The sequence below is a fragment of the Nycticebus coucang genome, chromosome 1 (assembly GCF_027406575.1).
Source record: "Nycticebus coucang isolate mNycCou1 chromosome 1, mNycCou1.pri, whole genome shotgun sequence".
Classification (NCBI taxonomy): Eukaryota; Metazoa; Chordata; class Mammalia; order Primates; family Lorisidae; genus Nycticebus; species Nycticebus coucang.
In genome coordinates, this window is record NC_069780.1 from 55,137,628 (window position 1) to 55,155,236 (window position 17,609).

At 42.4% G+C, this 17,609-nt stretch overlaps 1 protein-coding gene and 1 pseudogene across 10 annotated transcripts in view; both read left to right on the forward strand.

Annotated features, from left to right (window-relative positions):
* JADE1 (jade family PHD finger 1) overlaps positions 1 to 17,609 on the forward strand; it is a 65,470-nt gene that overhangs the window by 11,783 nt on the left and 36,078 nt on the right. For 9 of the 10 annotated variants that reach the window (XM_053579743.1, XM_053579341.1, XM_053580006.1 and 6 more), the window contains exon 2: positions 10,177 to 10,254. In XM_053579743.1, the coding sequence (XP_053435718.1) occupies positions 10,203 to 10,254 (52 nt within the window). In that variant the 5' untranslated portion in view covers positions 10,177 to 10,202. Of the gene's footprint in view, positions 1 to 5,295; positions 6,608 to 10,176; positions 10,255 to 17,609 lie in introns of those variants that run through there. The other variant, XM_053579544.1, reaches the window with a different exon arrangement.
* On the forward strand, positions 17,275 to 17,408 carry LOC128592643 (uncharacterized; annotated as a pseudogene).

Consider the following 17,609-nt stretch of genomic DNA (forward strand, 5'->3'; position numbering starts at 1 on the left):
TATAGTGAAAAATGTGTTAATAGGGCAGGCACAGTGGCTCATGCCTGTAATCCTAGCACTCTAGAAGGCTAGGCTAGTGATTGCCTGAGCTCAGGAGTTCGGGACCAGCCTGAGCAAGAAAGAGACCCCATCTCTACTAAAAATAGAAAACTAGCCTGGCGTTGTGGTGGGCGCCTATAGTCCCAGCTAACTCATCTGTAGTCCCAGCTACTTAGTAGGCTAAGGCAAGAGGATCCCTTGAGCTCCAGAGCTTGAGGTTGCTGTGAGCTATACTGCCTGAGCACTCAACCCCAGGGCAACTGAGTCAGACTCTGTCTTAAAGAAAAAAGTGTTATAGCACATAAGTAATGCTTATAGGAATAAATAATACAGTTATGAATATTCGGTTAGTTACTATAATTTTCTCTTTTGGAGCAAGTGGTTATTGTTAATTTATATACCCTTTCAGCTGAGTATTTTCAAGTTTGACTCTTTGCAAAGGTTCTGTAGTAGCTTGGGCAGCATTTTCTTTAAACTCATTTTGATGTATGACAACACATTTCTAAAAGTTCCATTTTTTTTGTTGTTGAAATATTTAGACAAGGTAAAAACTTTAACACAAGATTTAAGCTATTTGTCAGTTAACTCAAGTTTTTGACTTTTTGACTAGATATGTCGTTTTGGTTAAATTGACAATCCGGGTTTGAATTATAGTTACATTTGTATTTTAAGAGTCTGAGCATATGAATTAGATAATGTTGCCAATTTAAAAACTTCATATTTAGGTGATTAAAGTTTGCTTTAAAAACTAAGGTAAGAAACCAACTGGGTTTCCATTGAATTTATTTATTTTGAGACAGAGTTTCACTTTGTTGCCCTGGGTATAGTGCCCTGGCATCACAGCTCACATCAACCTCCAACTCCTTGCCTCAGCTCAGCCTGCCGAGTAGCTGGGACTACAGGTGCCCGCCACAATGCCCATCAATTTTTTTTTTAATATTTCATTTATTGATTTATTTGCAGTTTTCGGCCGGAGCTGGGTTTGAACCCGCCACCTCTGGCATATGGGGCCAGCGCCCTACTCCTTTGAGCCACAGGTGCTGCCCACATCAATTTTTTTTGTACTTGTTGTAGTTTGGCTGGGGCCGGGTTTGAACCCGCCACCCTTGGTATATGGGGCTGGCTCTCTACTCACTAAGTGATAGGTGCTGCCCTCCAATGGATTTATTTAGAGACAGTAGACAGGTTTTACTGTAAAATTATAGATCATTATGTTTGGGTACTTTGAGTACTTGGATAGTTCTGTGTATCCCATAGAAGACAAAAGTAGTGACCTATTTAGAAAATGTATCTTTGAGGGGGATATTTATTCTATGATTAGGAATCAAATGATCAGTTACATAGCGTTTAAGCTTTGTGGACTTAGCCAACAGAAAAGAGTAGCTCATTTTAAAATACTTGGTAGTTTTGGCTCTGCAGCTAAGGCGCCAGCCATATATCCCTGTGCTGGCGGTTTCGAATCCAGCCTGGGCCTGCCAAACAATGAGGGCTGCAACCAAAAACTAGCCGGGCGTTGTGGCAGGCGCCTGTAGTCCCAGCTACTTGGGAGGCGGAGGCAGGAGAATCACTTGAGCCCAGGAGTTTGAGGTTGCTGTGAGCTGTGATGCCACAGCACTCTACCCAGGGCAGTAGCTTGAGGCTTTGTCTCAAAAAAAAAAAAAACTTTGTAGTTTTATGTAAGACCACCTGGTTTCTGAAAATACATTCTATAGTACAGTACATCTAGGTATTAGATCTGAACTGTTTGACAGACTAAGTCACCAATAAATGTAAAATTGATGTAATAGAAGTTACTCCAGTTAAAGGTTAGATACTAAAGTAAAAGCAGTTCAAATTCAGTAAGGCAGAGTGATCATAGAATACAGTTTATGTACAAGAACTCAGTCATTCATCCAGTAGATGATTTTAATACATTGTATTGCATTGGGGATACATATAAAAGAAGTATGTAGAGGTCTTTAATTGGTTCCTTCTAGAACTTCTCCAGTGAAATCTTAGTAGGTAAAATTGATACTTTGAGGGAGAAATCAGCCTTTCTGCATATGAGCCATAGGATAGTTAAAATCACTAGGGTGTAATTCTTATTATAGCAGAGAGTTTATGGCCTGATAAATGGCCCTTGTTTCACCATTGAGAGTAATTCTAGTAACTGGACAGTTTGTTTTCTTCAAATCATCCTTCTTTCTCAGAAATAGCTTGAATAAACATCTTCACATTTTTTATCATCTTATTCTTTTGTAAAGGCCCTTCTCTCATTGTTGGGGAGGTCATTTCTCATTCTTTATTAGATCACATACCAATCATGCTTCCCTGGGCCCACACCCCAGTCTATGAACTTGCTCAAATTCCTGAGCCACCTTGGGGATGGGTTCTCTTGGTTGGTGGCTGTTCGTAATCTGTTTTTATGCATATTTTTCTCAGTGTCAGTTTGAGGAAATGTAAATTTCATAGTTTTCAGGTACCTTACTATCTCATGTACAGATGAGCAGTAATCTGGTAACCTTTATAGCACTTAGCACACTGAAGCCACTTGTCTAGTTATTTCCTTGCTATTATCCCAAGTGGAACAGAAGCTCCTAGAATGTAGGCATATTCCATATCTTGTTCACCATATTTCTGGCATCCAACTTGGTAACATTTTCATTGAATTAATGGTAGTTAATGCATCACATTTCAACTTTTGTGGCAGAAGGGATCAAAGGAATTATTTGCATATAATCTAAATAGGGGTTTGGCCCAGTAGGTAAAGAATGCCCCCACATTCCCTGAGAAGATAGTGCCTTGAACAACCACCACAGGTGCTCAGTTGTCTTGGCTTATCTCTCCCTACAGTGGGGTGGACATACCAGACGATTGTTACTTAACTTATCGAGCCATGGTCTTTGGCCAGTGACCTCCTAAGTGGCCTCTCTAGACAATGTTCTGTTTTTGATTTGACTTCTCAAGTAGTGTTCCTTTTGGGGGGCAAAGTCCCAAATGCCCACTGATTAGTATTTTGTATTGAGCTGATATATTTCTCATGATAAGTGGACGCTGTAGGCACCTGTAAGTTGGATCACTTTGAGTTACTTTTAATGAAATTCAAGTCAGAACGTCAGGATGAGCCACGTTGAAGACTGGACCCAGAGTTCTGGCGGCATCTCTTATAGCCACTGTGGGAGGCCTTGTTTCCGACCATCAGCTAGCTATTCTGTTATGTCTGTTTAGTATTTAACTGAAGAGCATAACATCTCTGTTCTCCAGAAATTTTACAATTTTCAGAGACACTGATATGGAATCATTTTAAGTCATGATGCAAGGTGGGAGGGTGTTGACTGAATACTGACAAAGATTCCTTTGACGAAAACTTCAGTCGGGCCCTCTGACCCTGTCCTCTACCTGTCCTCATTGGAGTCCGAGTTGAGTCCAGTCTCTGCCACACTGTAAGACACCATTGTAGTGGTCCTTGTACCTATCACCATCATGATAAAATCTTGAATAAAATCTTTTATCTTGAATAAAATCTGCCTTACCATCTTTAACATGTGTCATGAATATTTTTTTAAATTAACATTATTAAAGTAAATAGTAGGTCAGAGGTGGTGGCTCACTCCTGTAATTAGCACTCAGGGAGGCCAAGGGGGGTAGATTGCTTGAGCTTGGGAGTTCCAGACCAGACTGAGCAAGAGTGACAACCCATCTCTACTAAAAATATAAACAAACAAAAAACTAGCGGGATGTTGTGGCAGGCACCTGTAGTCCCAGCTTCTTAGGAGACTGAGGGAAGAGGATCAGTTGAGCCCAAGAATTTAAGGTTGCTGTGAGTTCTGATGTCAGGGCACTGTAACTGAGGGTGACAAAGTAAGGCTCTCTTTAAAAAGGAAAAGGAAAAGTAAATAGTACATTGAAAAGCATGGTGGAAAGTTCTAAAAGGAATAAAAACTGAGTGGTACAGAATCAGAATGTAAGTGCTTGGAGTTCTTTTTTTTTTTTGTAGAGACAGAGTCTCACTGTACCACCCTGGATAGAGTGCCGTGGCATCACATGGCTCACAGCAACCTCTAACTCTTGAGCTTACCCGATTCTCTTGCCTCAGCCTCCCGAGCAGCTGGGACTACAGGCGCCTGCCACAATGCCCGGCTATTTTTTTTGTTGCAGTTTGGCCGGGGTTGGGTTTGAACCCGCCACCCTCGGCATATGGGGCCGGCGCCCTACTCACTGAGCCACAGGTGCTGCCCGTGCTTGGAGTTCTTAATGGTAGATGACATTCAGTGGCTTCAAGCTGAGCCCCAGAAAAGAGGGATTGGGATAAGTAGAGAGGAAGGGGCAATAGGAAGAGGAATGTTTTTCAGTCTTTATCTCACTGTACACTTGAAGTTAGAGTTAAATTTATGCAGCGCGCTTAAATTATGTTCATCAAATGAAAGAGTATGTTTATTGTGCTTTGAACTTCTTTCAAAAGTAATTTAATCTTTAAAAATTTTTGTGGTACACCTAAGATCCTTTTCATGGCACACGGATTGAAAATCACTAAGGAAGAGCATTAGCAGAGGCTGGGACTGAAGGAAAGGGGAATTTTCAGGGCAGAAGGCTTTGCCCAGCAGAGGCAAGTTAGGCTTTAGGGCTTGCTAGGACAAATGATTGGGTAAAGCTGAGAGGAGTCACAAAAACACTTGAGTTTCTGGCTGTACAGTTTGAATTTAGGCATATTTGCAGTGTGGAATAGAGGGAAAAATTTACATAGCAGCTTGATGAACTTGGTTAATCATAAGGACAGCTGATTCGTTATAATAATTGGAAGTGCAAATGAGGTGGAGGCCTGGAGAATGGAAGGGTGCTTTAAGCTGTCTGGGTCATGTAGTTGAAGACTAAGCCCTTGGGGATCACAGAAAGACTTGAAAGGGTTATATATTATGAATCAATAAGCCTTGACAATTGGATATAAGGTAAGAAGGGATATATGTAAGTAAAGAAATGGGCACATAGTAAGATGTGTATGAAAATGCTACCTAGAGTAATATGCTAGGTTATAGGTTATGCTATATTTCAGTACTTTGCCCCAAATGGACGGGCTACCACACAGTTCAAAAATCTCCCCTGACTATCAACCTCCTGTGTTTCTGTAGAACTGAGTGCTTACCACTGTGCATGAACAATACTGGATTCCTGTTGCTTAGCTGTCTCAACTAGGCCAGAAACTCCGTGAGGTCGGGGACCATAATTATCTTCCAGCACCGCTGTTGTCTTTTAATTGATTCTTACCCTACTCCACCAGGATAGTAATCAGCCATTGTCCTGGAAGAGTTAGAAAAGGTAAGGTGTTGCTTTTAGTGGGGAAGATGTGTGCAGCCTACAGCTGCTGTCTTGAAGATCATAATATGTACTTTGATTTTCTGATACAGTAAGTAACCTGGGGTGAGATAAAAATCTGCCTCCTGTCAAGGTTTAGTATGTTAGAACCACAGAGAAGGAAATTGTCCAGTACTAATCCCCCTTACTGTGCTGGTGTCTCTGTAGAAGCAAAATACAGCATTCTCAACCTTCAAGGTCTTTGGGGGTGGATGAAAATGGAATTCATTATGAAGAAAATACTATTTTTACTCTTTTACTTGCATAGTTTTGCTTGAATGAGTATTTATGCATGTTTAGGAGCATCATTGCATTCTGGCCAGTGCTTGCATTTTTCACTTTGTGACTATTGAAGTGCTTTCTCATGTATTTGAAAGCTGGGAATAAGGCATTTTAGTTCAAAAAGATCCTAAATTCTTTAAACTCTTCTGTATAGGTAAATTTAAGTTGTCTAAATCAATGAAGATGTAATAAACATTGTTTTCTTGTTTCCAAGTGGCAGGTGTTTTGTGGACTAGCCTTTTCTCTCTCAAAGTTCTCACATTGATCATGAGGTGGCAAACTGCATTCTTGCTGTCACACTGTTACTTTTAAGGAATGCCTCTTTATTATTTATTTTTATTTTTTGAGAGGTCTTGCTATGTTGGTTGGGTTAGAGTGCCACAGCCTCAGCCTAGCTCACAGGAACCTTAGACTTCTGGGTTCAAGTGGTCATCTTGCCTCAGCCTCCAGAGTAGCTGGGACTACAGGTTCCTGCCACAGTGTGTGGCTGATTTTTCTATTTTTCGTAGTGATGAGTTCTTCCTGTTGCTCAGGCTGGTCTCAATCTCCTGAGCTCAAGGAGTCCACCTGCCTCAGCCTCCCAGAGTGCTAGGATTACTGGTGTGAGCCACCGGGCCAGCCCTAGGAATCCCTCTTTAGAGATACTTTTCTGGCTTTTTTGTGTATGTTTGCTTTTTAGTGGCATGGGCTTTACGGAGCTGAAGCAGTTGTTAGGAGTGATTGTCTTTTGCCTTTCTCTTTGACCTCTTGTATCCCAAGGGGACCAGGACTCTTGTAGAAGGTTGGAGGAGTACAGCTGTCAGCAGTTTGTGTTTGGGACACACACAGGGCAAGGAAGACAGTCATTTCAGGTAGGGAGTGGGCCACAGGTATTTGTCAGCCATGGAACCTATTGACTGGAGTGGACCTGCCCCGGTCTGAGTTAGTTACAGATTGCTGCTGGGTGTTAGAGATACAGGTAAGTGGGTCTCTGCAGAAAGGGGGGGTGGTTGGGTTTTAATAGGATTGTGACCCTGTCTGCGGTATGAAACCCTAGTCCACAAAGTGTCAAAAATTAGGTAGCTCATGACCCAGATCAGGACTCATCTCCAAGCTTGGTAATTAAATTGCTTTTGTTCTTTTAGTGGTTTTTGAAGAATTACTTGTTAAACAAAATCCCATTAACTTTTAATTGGGTGAGTTTCTCAGGAAGAAAATATGAAATACTACAATTACAGGGCGGCACCTGTGGCTCAGTCGGTAAGGCGCTGGCCCCATATACCGAGGGTGGCGGGTTCAAACGCGGCCTGGCCAAACTGCAACCAAAAAATAGCCGGGCATTGTGGCGGGTGCCTGTAGTCCCAGCTACTCGGGAGGCTGAGGCAAGAGAATCGCTTAAGCCCAGGAGTTGGAGGTTGCTGTGAGCTGTATGAGGCCACGGCACTCTACTGAGGGGCATAAAGTGAGACTCTGTCTCTACAAAAAAAAAAAAAAGAAATACTACAATTACAGATAAGGGGCCCGAATACTTGAGTGAGTCATGTAAGTCCATTTCATAAGTGGAACCAAACTGCTTTATACAATAGGAAAAATTACTTTCTTGGGTTTACTTTGTGGGGGCCCATGAATTAAAATGGCAAAAGGCAAATTACAAGAGAAAAAGCATAAAAACTTTATCAATGTTTTTAAGTGCCAAAGGAGGGAACTTACGGAAAAGAAGCAAAAAACCTAAAAAGGGTTAGACCTGGGGACTCATGCCTTTCCCTCCCCTTTCCCCCGCCCACCCAGCAGTCTCACTATGTTGCTGTGGCGTCACAGCTCATAGCAATCTGAAACTCTTGGGCTTAGGCGATTCTCTTGCTTCAGCCTCCCAAGGAGCTGGGACTACAGGTGCCTGCCACAATGCCCAGCTATTTTTTATTTTTTTTTAATTGCAGTTGTCATTGTTCAGCAGGCCTAGGCTGGGTTTGAACTTGCCAGCCCCAGTGTATGTGGCCGGTGCCTTAACCACTGTGCTATGGGCACTGAGCCCTCATATGCCATTTTAACAAACGGTAATTGTGAAGGAACTAGATAAAGGAAAACGGGGTTGGGGCTTCTAGAGGGTTAAATTGTGAAAAGATGCCAAGGAAACATGTGAGAAACTAATGGTAGGTAAGATTATATGTGCATAAAAGTCAAACTGATAGGGATGGCACCTTTTCAAATGAAATTTCCTTAGGCTCTGTCAGATGGGAAGGCTGAGAGCTCCTCCTGTGTCTGTCAGTTGCCTTTAGCTCAAAATGACTCTTATAACACTCTTATAACAAAGAGGTGTATCTTGATCCCCTGTAGTAAAGTGTATTTTCTACTTTTTTGACTATTCTTTTACAGATTCTTTGGAGCTTTGGTTTTTAATTTACTTTCTTGTTCTGGTACAGTGGTTCACCACATTTTTCTCCTCTATTTCCGTGTGCTGAACTTTCATTGGAAAACATCACATGTTGGAATTACTGTGTGGCACACTTTATGGGAAACTATTCCTGTGTGCCATACTTTTTTTTTTTTTTTTTTTTTTGAGACAGAGTCTCACTCTGTCACTCTGGATAGAGTGCTGTAGCATCATAGCTCACAGCAACTTCAAACTCCTGAGTTGGAGCAGTCCTCTTGCCTCAGCCTCCAGAGTAGCTGGGATTATCGCTGCCCACCACAATCCCTGGCTAGTTTTGTTTTTCAGTAGAGACAGAGTCTGGTCTCAAACTCATGAGATCAAGCAATCCACCCCCCATAGTGCTAGGATTACAGGTGTGAGCCATCATGCCCAGCCCGAGCCACAACTTCATCGGAAACACGACATGGTGAAATTCTCAATGAGGAGGAGGTTGAGATGTACTTTTCTGAGGGGGTGGATGGGTAGGGTACAGGCTACCATACTTTCCTAATTTGAAACAGCTTGCCTTCCTCATTGAGAATCATTGACCCAGCAGTAAGATCAGGGCCGTAAAGATGTCAGGGTGATCAATAATTTCAGTTTGAAAAAAATTTTTGTGTTCAGAAAGCTGCCCCATGTGACTATAGCCATGAGATTATCTATCCCTGCCCTCTTTTTTTTTTTTTAATTAAATCATAGCTGTGTACATTAATGTGATCATGGGGCACCATACACTGGTTTCATAGACCGTTCAACACATTTTCATCACACTGGTTAACGTAGCCTTCCTGGCATTTTCTTAGTTATTGTGCTAAGACATTTACATTCCACATTTACTCCTGCCCTCTTTCCTAAATGAAAATCTTTCCCTTAATTGAGGGTAGTGCTAGATTTCCCTTGCCACCGGCTACCTACCAGTTATTTGTACAAACTGACTTTCTTATTTTGGCTGGATTTGGTTGCATCTATCCTGAAAGGAGCCAGGATGAAGTAGAGTGGGAAATATTATTGGATTTGGAATTAGGAACTCCACAACCACAATATGACCTTGTGGAAGTCACAGCTTAACCTTTCTTGCCTCTCCTAACGTAAAAGGGAAGAATGTGGAGCCCTGAATTATGTGATGTCTGTCGTTTCTTCCTGTTCCAGCTGTAAATTGCTGAGAGGTTGGAGATGGCTAGAAGGGGACATTTGCATTTCCATTACCCCATGTTTTTTTTTCTAGTGAATTGATGCCACACTAGAACATTTTCTTTTTCCTTTGGTCTACAGTGTTTTATTATGAAAATAAAATAAAAATTTTGAATCCAAAATGATCTTAAAACATCCATCAATAAAAAGTAATACGAAAACCTGAAAATTAGTAATGTAAAAACTTGAAGAACAGTTCATAAAGTGTGTTTCTTGACTTGCCAAGCTTAAGTGTAATTTAAAGGTAAATACAAATAGAAAAATAAGATTTATTAACTTCATTTAATTCATGTTTTTAGAATTAAATTGTCAGTACTAATTGTAACAAGAACATTTTCAGAAATCAACTTTAGGGTTTTACCCAGGTGGCAACCCATCGCGTGGCCTGTAAGGTGAAGAGATGGGTGAATTTATATGCTTCACAAGGCTCCGGACTCAAAACCAGTGTGAGTTAAATATAACTCACATGGCAGTTCATTGCTAGACTAGGTTATTTGGCTTTTAGGATCATTTTAGTAAATTTTGCCTGAAAAGCATAATCCTGCCCAGTGCAGTGTAAATATCCACACATTTAGGCACAGCCTCCCCCTGGCCACCCCCAATACATGTATAAAATGTGAATCCATCTGTAGTGAGGAAGCACAGTACACTGTTTCTTACCATGGATGTTTTTCTGCAGTGCTCATTGCCAGTTAAGCTAGGCTCCTGGAGCAAACCTGGCACCTTTGGGAGCCCCACTATACATGACTTCTCCACTCCCCCCTCCTTTTTTAACCTGGTCTGTTAATGATTGCACCTAATTATGTATCTTTGGTCTTTTTACTGTTTACAATTCAAATGCTACTTAAAGCCTTTTGTTTGCTGTAAATCCTGGGCTGCCATCTGAAACACAACTTGATGATTGTGTATTATCATCTTGGGTTAAGTGCTGTCTCACTGCTTTGCAGGCTGCCTGCTGTTTCCCGGGGAGATCATGAAACGAGGTCGCCTTCCCAGCAGCAGTGAGGATTCTGACGACAATGGCAGTAAGTCCTGCTTTGTTGTTCTTGGAGCCTACCAGGGTTTGGGTCAGTGTAAAAACATGATTTTTTAATGTACTGCTTTAACTAGCTAATGCTTTTTGCATATCAGGCAGGTCAGAGAAAGCCAGGGCCTGGAGAAACACATCTGAGTGTGAGACTGCAGGTCTGTAACCACATCTTACCGGGTAAGGTTGACTGTAGGCAGGCATTCCTAAGGCTTCCTGTTGGTTATCCAGGGATGAATAATCCAGTTCCAGAGTCACTGGTATGTCCCATTTTCCCAAACATCATTTATGATACTTGACAGTTGCTCTTTATGAAAAGAGAACTTAAAGCCAGGTAATCATTAACTAGTTCAACTCCTTGCAAGGTGGGGATTGAGGACTGCTTAGTGCAGGCGTCCTCAAGCTTTTTAAACAGGGGGCCAATTCACTGTCCCTCAGACCGTTGGAGGGCCAGACTATAGTTAAAAAAAAAAAACAACTATGAACAAATTCCTATGCACACTGCACATATCTTATTTTGAAGTAAAAAACAAAACGGGAACAAATACAATTCACAACCGCTTCATGTGGTCCACGGGCCGCAGTTTGAGGACACCTGGCTTAGTGTAATGTGCAAATACTGAGTACAGGTACTTAATATAGGTTGCAAGTCCTTGCTCTTCACTTGGTTTTAACATCACTGTATTTAATCCTTCTGCTGTCTCTATCTCAGCTTTCTGGCAACCTCATATTTTCACAGTGCAGCTGAGAACCAGAAGTTAGTTGACTTTTCAGGCAGTGAAAATAAATGTCATACAGTGTCTGTGTATTGAGAAGCCAACAGACTACTAAGGGAGGAGCTCTCCTTAGATGCAGAAAGGACTTTTGTACTTAGCACAGTGCCTGTGCTTTAGCTCATTAGCTTATGCTTTACATTACAAATTAAACTCAGGAAACCTTGAAAGAATGCTTGCTATGCTGTGCAGTGGGGAAGGAAGTGGGCCTGCTTTCAAGGAACTTGACTTTAGACATACGTGAGAACACCTGATGTGAAAGTCATTGGGGCCAGTAATAGAGATCTCTTTGGTATGCTGGAGAAATACTTGTAAATACATATAAATTCAGGGGAGGGGAGAGCCACAGAAATGAGGAAATGAAAGTTGTCCAGGTCCTGAAGGATGAAATACTTTTTAGGCAAATAGGGTTGTTTTTGTTTTCTGGTCTGTTTAAGTTTTCAGTAGATTAAAAGCTGCACATTAGAAGGCAAGGCTTGGCTGCTTGCTGCAGGGACCATGCTGTCAGGGAGAGGGTCCAGGAACATGAGAAACACATGAACTCAAATGTGGTATTTTGGTTGGCACTTGGGTGCAGACATGGAGTAATGGAAACTAGAATTGGCAGTTTGGGGAGGGGTATCAGGTGTGAAGGGCTTGGGACCAGGAGGAGTTAAGTAAGGAGTTGAGACTTTGGGGGCAGTGAGAGCTCCAGAGACAGTGAACTAGATGAAGGGGAAGGAGTAGGGGCTCAGAGGGAAGGGAGTGTTAAGGAGGGTCTGCCCCCAAGTGCAGGTAAAGCCAGAGCCTTTGGGAGTTCCGCCTTCTGAGGCCCTCTCTACCTGTTTTCTCTGAAGTTTACTACTGTTTCAGGCATTTTACTCTTTGAGGCAAGAAAGTGCTCTGATGTTTTTTCTCTGTTCCATGTGGTTCCTGTCAAAGTGTCCTCATGACTTACAGGTACTCAATAAATGCTGCTTGCTTGAGTACACAATTTTGTCCTGCAATAGTTAAGGTTTTATCAATTATGTATACATACTAATAATGCCCAATAAAAGGTTAAGAGTCCTTGGAGGGGAGGGGCATTGAGCAACAGGTGTATTATGTTCACTCTTGTTTGTTCTCATCACTGCCTGTCTTCCTCCTTGGGAGAACTGGGTTAGAAAAGTTTCTCCTGATATATTTTCTCAAATTTAGAGTCTTCTCCTTTCTGGACCTGCACTGTCCCACAGGATGGAAATGTTCTAATCCAGTGCAACTGAGGAACTAAATTTTTATTTCTAAGAGATAGAGTCTCACTGTGGCACCCAGGCTGGAGTGCATTGGCGAGGTCAACCTCCAGCTCTTGGGCTTAGGCGATTCTCTTGCCTCAGCCTCCCGAGTAGCTAGGACTACAGGTGCCCGCCACAATAGCGCCTGGCTATTTTTATGGTTGAAATTTGGCTGGGGCCGGGTTTGAACCCACTACCCTCAGTGTATGGGGCCAGCACCCTACTCACTGAGCCATAGGCACTGCCCAATTTTACTTTATACTTTTAATAAATTTAATTTTAATAAATTTAAATTTAAAAAGTCATACATGGCTAGTGGCCAGACATGGCCTGCTTTAATCGATCTTAGTTTTCCAGAGGTTCTTATTAGCCCCAGAGGCCTTTCTTTGTGTTGGTCAGCTTGGGATGTCATAAGAAAGTACCACAAACCAACGGAGATTTATTTTCCCACAGTTCTGGAGGCTGGATGTCCAAGATCAAGGTGTTGGGCAGTTCTGGTTTCTTCTGTGGCGTCTCTTGGCTTACAGGTGGCTTCTCACTGTATTCTCACATGATCTCAGGCAGGCCTGGAGTGTCTCTGTGGTACTAAATCTCCAATAAAGGCACCACTCACATGGATTAGGTCTCACCCCAACAGCCTCACTTTTGAGGCCCTATCTCGGAGTAAATCACATTCTGAGGTATTAGGAATTAGGGCTTAAAAATCTGAATTTGGGAGTCAGGGATATTAGTCCATTATAGCCCTGAAAAATAAAATACTTCATTTAAGCTGGGCGTAGTGGCTCACACCTGTGATCCTAGCACTCTGGGAGGCTGAGGTGGCCTGAATATCTGAGCTCATTGGTTTGAGACTAGCCTGAGCTAGAGCGAGACCTCAAGACCTCGTCTCTAAAAATAGCCGGGCCTTGTGGTGGGTGCCTGGAGTCCAGCTACTTGGATGGCTGAGCAAGAGAATTGCTTAAGCCCAAGAGTTTGAGGTTGCTGTGAGCTACGATGTAACATCACTCTACTGAGGGCGACAAAGTGAGACTTGAAAAAAGAAAAAAGGAAATACTTCATCTAAAAATGTATTTCCACGTAGAACTCTGGTTAGAGAGGAAGGAAGAAAAGAGTGTCCAAAGTCCCCACCAAAAGTTTGTCTATTAAAAGTCACATGTTTTGGGTGGCGCCTGTGGCTCAGTCAGTAAGGTGCCGGCCCCATATGCCGAGGGTGGCGGGTTCAAACCCGGCCCTGGCTGAACTGCAACCAAAAAAAAAAAAATAGCCGGGCATTGTGGCGGGCGCCTGTAGTCCCAGCTACTCGGGAGGCTGAGGCAAGAGAATCGCTTAAGCCCGGGAGTTGGAGGTTGCTGTGAGCTGTGTGAGGCCATGGCACTCTACCGAGGGCGGTACAGTAAGACTCTGTCTCTACAAAAAAAAAAAAAAAAGTCACATGTTTTGTGCTGACCTCCCTCAAGAAGCTGGTAGTAAATAAAGGTTATTGGCCGGTTAGCCTCGGGAGACTGCTTGGTTCTATCCTAGCCCCAGGCTACAGGTGACTGCTGGTGGGGTGGCAGGAAGGATGGTAGTTGCTAGTAGGAGGGAAGCTGGCCTTTAGTCACACGGTTGGCTCAGTGTAAAGTGTATGCTGACCCTTTATGGCTGTGCTGCCTGTCCAGGCTCAATGATTCCATAATTATGGTGAGTGATGTAGCTGTAAACTACTAGCTCTCATTAAGAACTCCTGGAATGCTAGCCCACATAAATATGCACATATTCTTACCATAGAGCACACCCCTTTCCATCTTCTCTGAGGGTGGCTAGTTCACAGTGTAGGCCTCTGTCACCAACCCACTTATTTGGAGCTGGTCCTTTTGTATACCTGTTGGCCTGGGGATGGGGGATGGGCATGCCTTCTGTCCCTGTATTCCAGTCCACAAAACAGCCCTACTTGGGTTAGCTCCCCATGCCCTGCCCTCTGTCATCTGACCTGGGAATTTGAAAAGACCTGCTGTCAAGAAGGGTAGTCTGTGCAGTGATTACACCCCCTCTCCAGCCTGCAGGCCTGACAGAATTTTGGCAGCAGTTCCCAGCCCATGTCCAAGTGGAGGAGAGGCAGCTGCAGACGTCAGCATGGGGCCACAGCACCAGCCATAGCCATGACTGGGGCCTGCTGGCCTCTGCTCTGGAGGGCTTTGCATTGTTTTTTGGCCTGGTCCAGGGAAAGACCAGTATGGTATTTACAGCTGGGGATGGATGGTGATTTTCTGTGCCAGGCATAGCCCTTATCCAGCTGCAGTCAGAGTTGAAGCCTTTCTCCAGGTGCCCTGGAACCCCAGGCCTGCAGTGGAATGGAGTAGTGATGGCATACTCTTAGGGAGTGTCTGTAATTATTGTGCTCCTGGGACTGGGTGGCCCAGCCAGTCTCTGAAGTTTCACATTGTGCCAGGGTGTGCCCCACGGAAACAAGCCCTTGATTTTCTGCTTCCCAGGCCAGGATTTTTTGTCCTTAAGAGTTTTGGCACATACGGGGTTCTACCAGCTGTTTTCAGTGTTGCTGACTTTTGAACAATTGGAGGGTTTAGGGTATCTTGTCCCCCAGCCCCACTCTCCCACAGGGTCAAATCTGCATATAACTTTGTCCCAAAACTTGATTATGAGTAATAGTATGTGGTTGGACTGGAAGCCTTACTGAAAGATAACATAGTCAACTAACATATTTGGTATGTTATTATATTCTGTATTTTTCTAATAAACCAGAGAAAAGCAATAAAATCGTAAGGAAGAGAAAAAATATATTTACTGTCCATTAAGTGGAAGGTCTTTCCATAAAGGTCTTTCTTTGTCTTTGTTATCTTTATATTGAGTAGACTGAGGAAGAGAGGGATCTTTCTGTCCCTGGAGTGGCAGAAGCAGAAGAAAGTCCAGGTACAAGTTCTGAGTGGATCTGCACAGTTTAAACCCTTGTTGCTTGAGTACCAACTATCTTCAGTAAACCTGCAGAGGCTAATTAAAACATCAAATGCCCTTGCTTTTAGCATGAATTATATATTATTGGTTCTTTCATGCCAATTAATAGTTCTGATCAGTATTCTTATATATATATATTTTTTCCTATAAAGGTAAGACAAGAATTAAATAGTACTTAATGAATACTATTCATTTGGCACTTTTCCCCCAGAACATGAAATCTTTGGCTAGGGTAGGTTATCCAAATGTAAATGCAAATGGCATTTCTGTTTTTTTTTTTTTTTTGTTGTTGTTGTTGTTTTTATATTCAGTGCCTCTCACAGATCCAGAAGGAAATTGGTTCCATTCTTTCCTTCACAAAGAATGATAGAAGTGTGCAGATAAGTTTTTCCTGAAGCTGTGAAGCAGGGCTTCTTGTTCCTGTCTGAATTCCTAAATTTCAGGGCTCAGTTGGCTTCCCTGTGGGAAGAAGGCCTGGAGCCAGGCACCCTGTGGTCCCTCCCTGGTCTCCCAGTTTCCCCACCTGTGCTCAGCTGGAAGTATTTCTGTCTTCCCAGTTATTGGTGCTGGGCGCTGCCCCTTCCCCTGTGATTGATAATGAATGGACAGAAAGGAGAACAGACTGAAATCCAAACTTAACTAATTTTCCCAGTTTATAATGCCTTGGACTTGGAGCTCAGCAGGAGTGGTGGGTGACTGTGATATGTTTGTGCTTCGGTTGGTTGAAGGCTCACGTGTATTTTGGGAAATGTTGAAACATTTCCGGGCCAGTCCTTTGAGTGTATATATGATCCCTTTGTTTATTGGAAGGTAGAAGTGAGTGGGAGCGTAGAGATTAGGTATACTGGAGTAAAAGAGCTTTGGTAGGTATAGTTATACTAGACATTTTTCTATCAGGCAGTTGGAGCAAATAGCCATTAATCAGATTAAATTTGCTTCATTTCAGGTGCTAATTAATGCAGCATTGTTTTACTTGTATGAGGCTAGATGAGCCTTTATGTAATGCACAGGTATGTAGGTAAGGTTTGTACATGCCTGCTGTGACGGTGGACTGCTGGATTCTTTATGTGCTGGTTATAAGCATCTTACTTTGTTAAGCTGGTTTAATGCTACTAAAGGCAGATAATCAGCATATTTATTATTTAGTGTCTGAGATGCAGGATAGTCACATTTGATGTGTGGTGAGATTTTTTCCATAGTTTGCATTTTGTGGTGGTGTGAACACCAGGACCACAATTCATCGTAATTTCTGAACCTTTCATGCATGGCACAACATGAGATGCTTACCATATACAAGCTACCAGGTGCGTGCACTAGGTATTAGATTTTTACTCTTGAGGTTTTTCCTTATTTTAGATCTAGGGCAAGATAGCATGCATGGTTATTTTTAATATTTCAGAGGGAAGTGTTGAGATGTCTGTGTAATAGTACTAGAAAGAACATTAGATATGGGTGTTCATGATGCTGCCATCTATAAGCTTTTTATAACTTTATATTAACCCAGAGGTTCTGTTTTTATAGAAGTTTGAGACACTCAAAACAACAAAAAAAGTTTTTTTCTACTCAGTTGTGTTCATTGTTTAAGATAGTTAAAATAGAATTATTCGACTTGGTGCCCGTAACTCAGTGGTTATGGCACTGGCCACATATACTGGTGCTGGGGGGTTCGAACCTGGCCTGGACCTGCCAAATAATAATGACAACTACAACAAAAAAATAGCCGGAGTTGTGGCAGGTGCCTGTAATCCCAGCTACTTGGGAGGCTGAGGCAAGAGAATCACTTAAGCCCAACAGTTTGAGGTTGCTGTGAGCTGTGACGGCACAGCCCTCTAGCGAGGGTGACATAGTGAGACTCTGTCTCAAAAAAAAAAAAAAATTTATTCATACACTGTCAAGAATTTTAAGTCACTTATGTTTGTCACCAGAGTGGACTTAACTTTAGGTAATAATCTTGCCTTGTGAATGGCAATAAACTAATTTTAGATATTATGACCATATTTTTAGAGTTCCCAACACCTCTCCTGAAAGTAAAAAGAAAATAAAACAGTGCTGGCTTCGGCAGCACATATACTAAAATTGGAACGATACAGAGAAGATTAGCATGGCCCAGGATCCTAGCCTGGCGCAAGGGCAAGGATGACACGCAAATTCGTGAAAAAAAGAAAAGAAAACAAAATTTTACTTGTTAAATATAAGCGTTCTGGAAACAAAATGTGAACCAACTCAGTGTGAATCTTTTTTTTAATGCTGTACTCTGGCTTGGGAATGACTTTACCCAGGATTATCTTAGCACACAGTTTTACAGTTTTTAACAAGTGGCGGCTGTTTTGTTACAGCATAAATCACTGTTCATTGTGATTCCTGGCTTTTTGGTGTTTGAA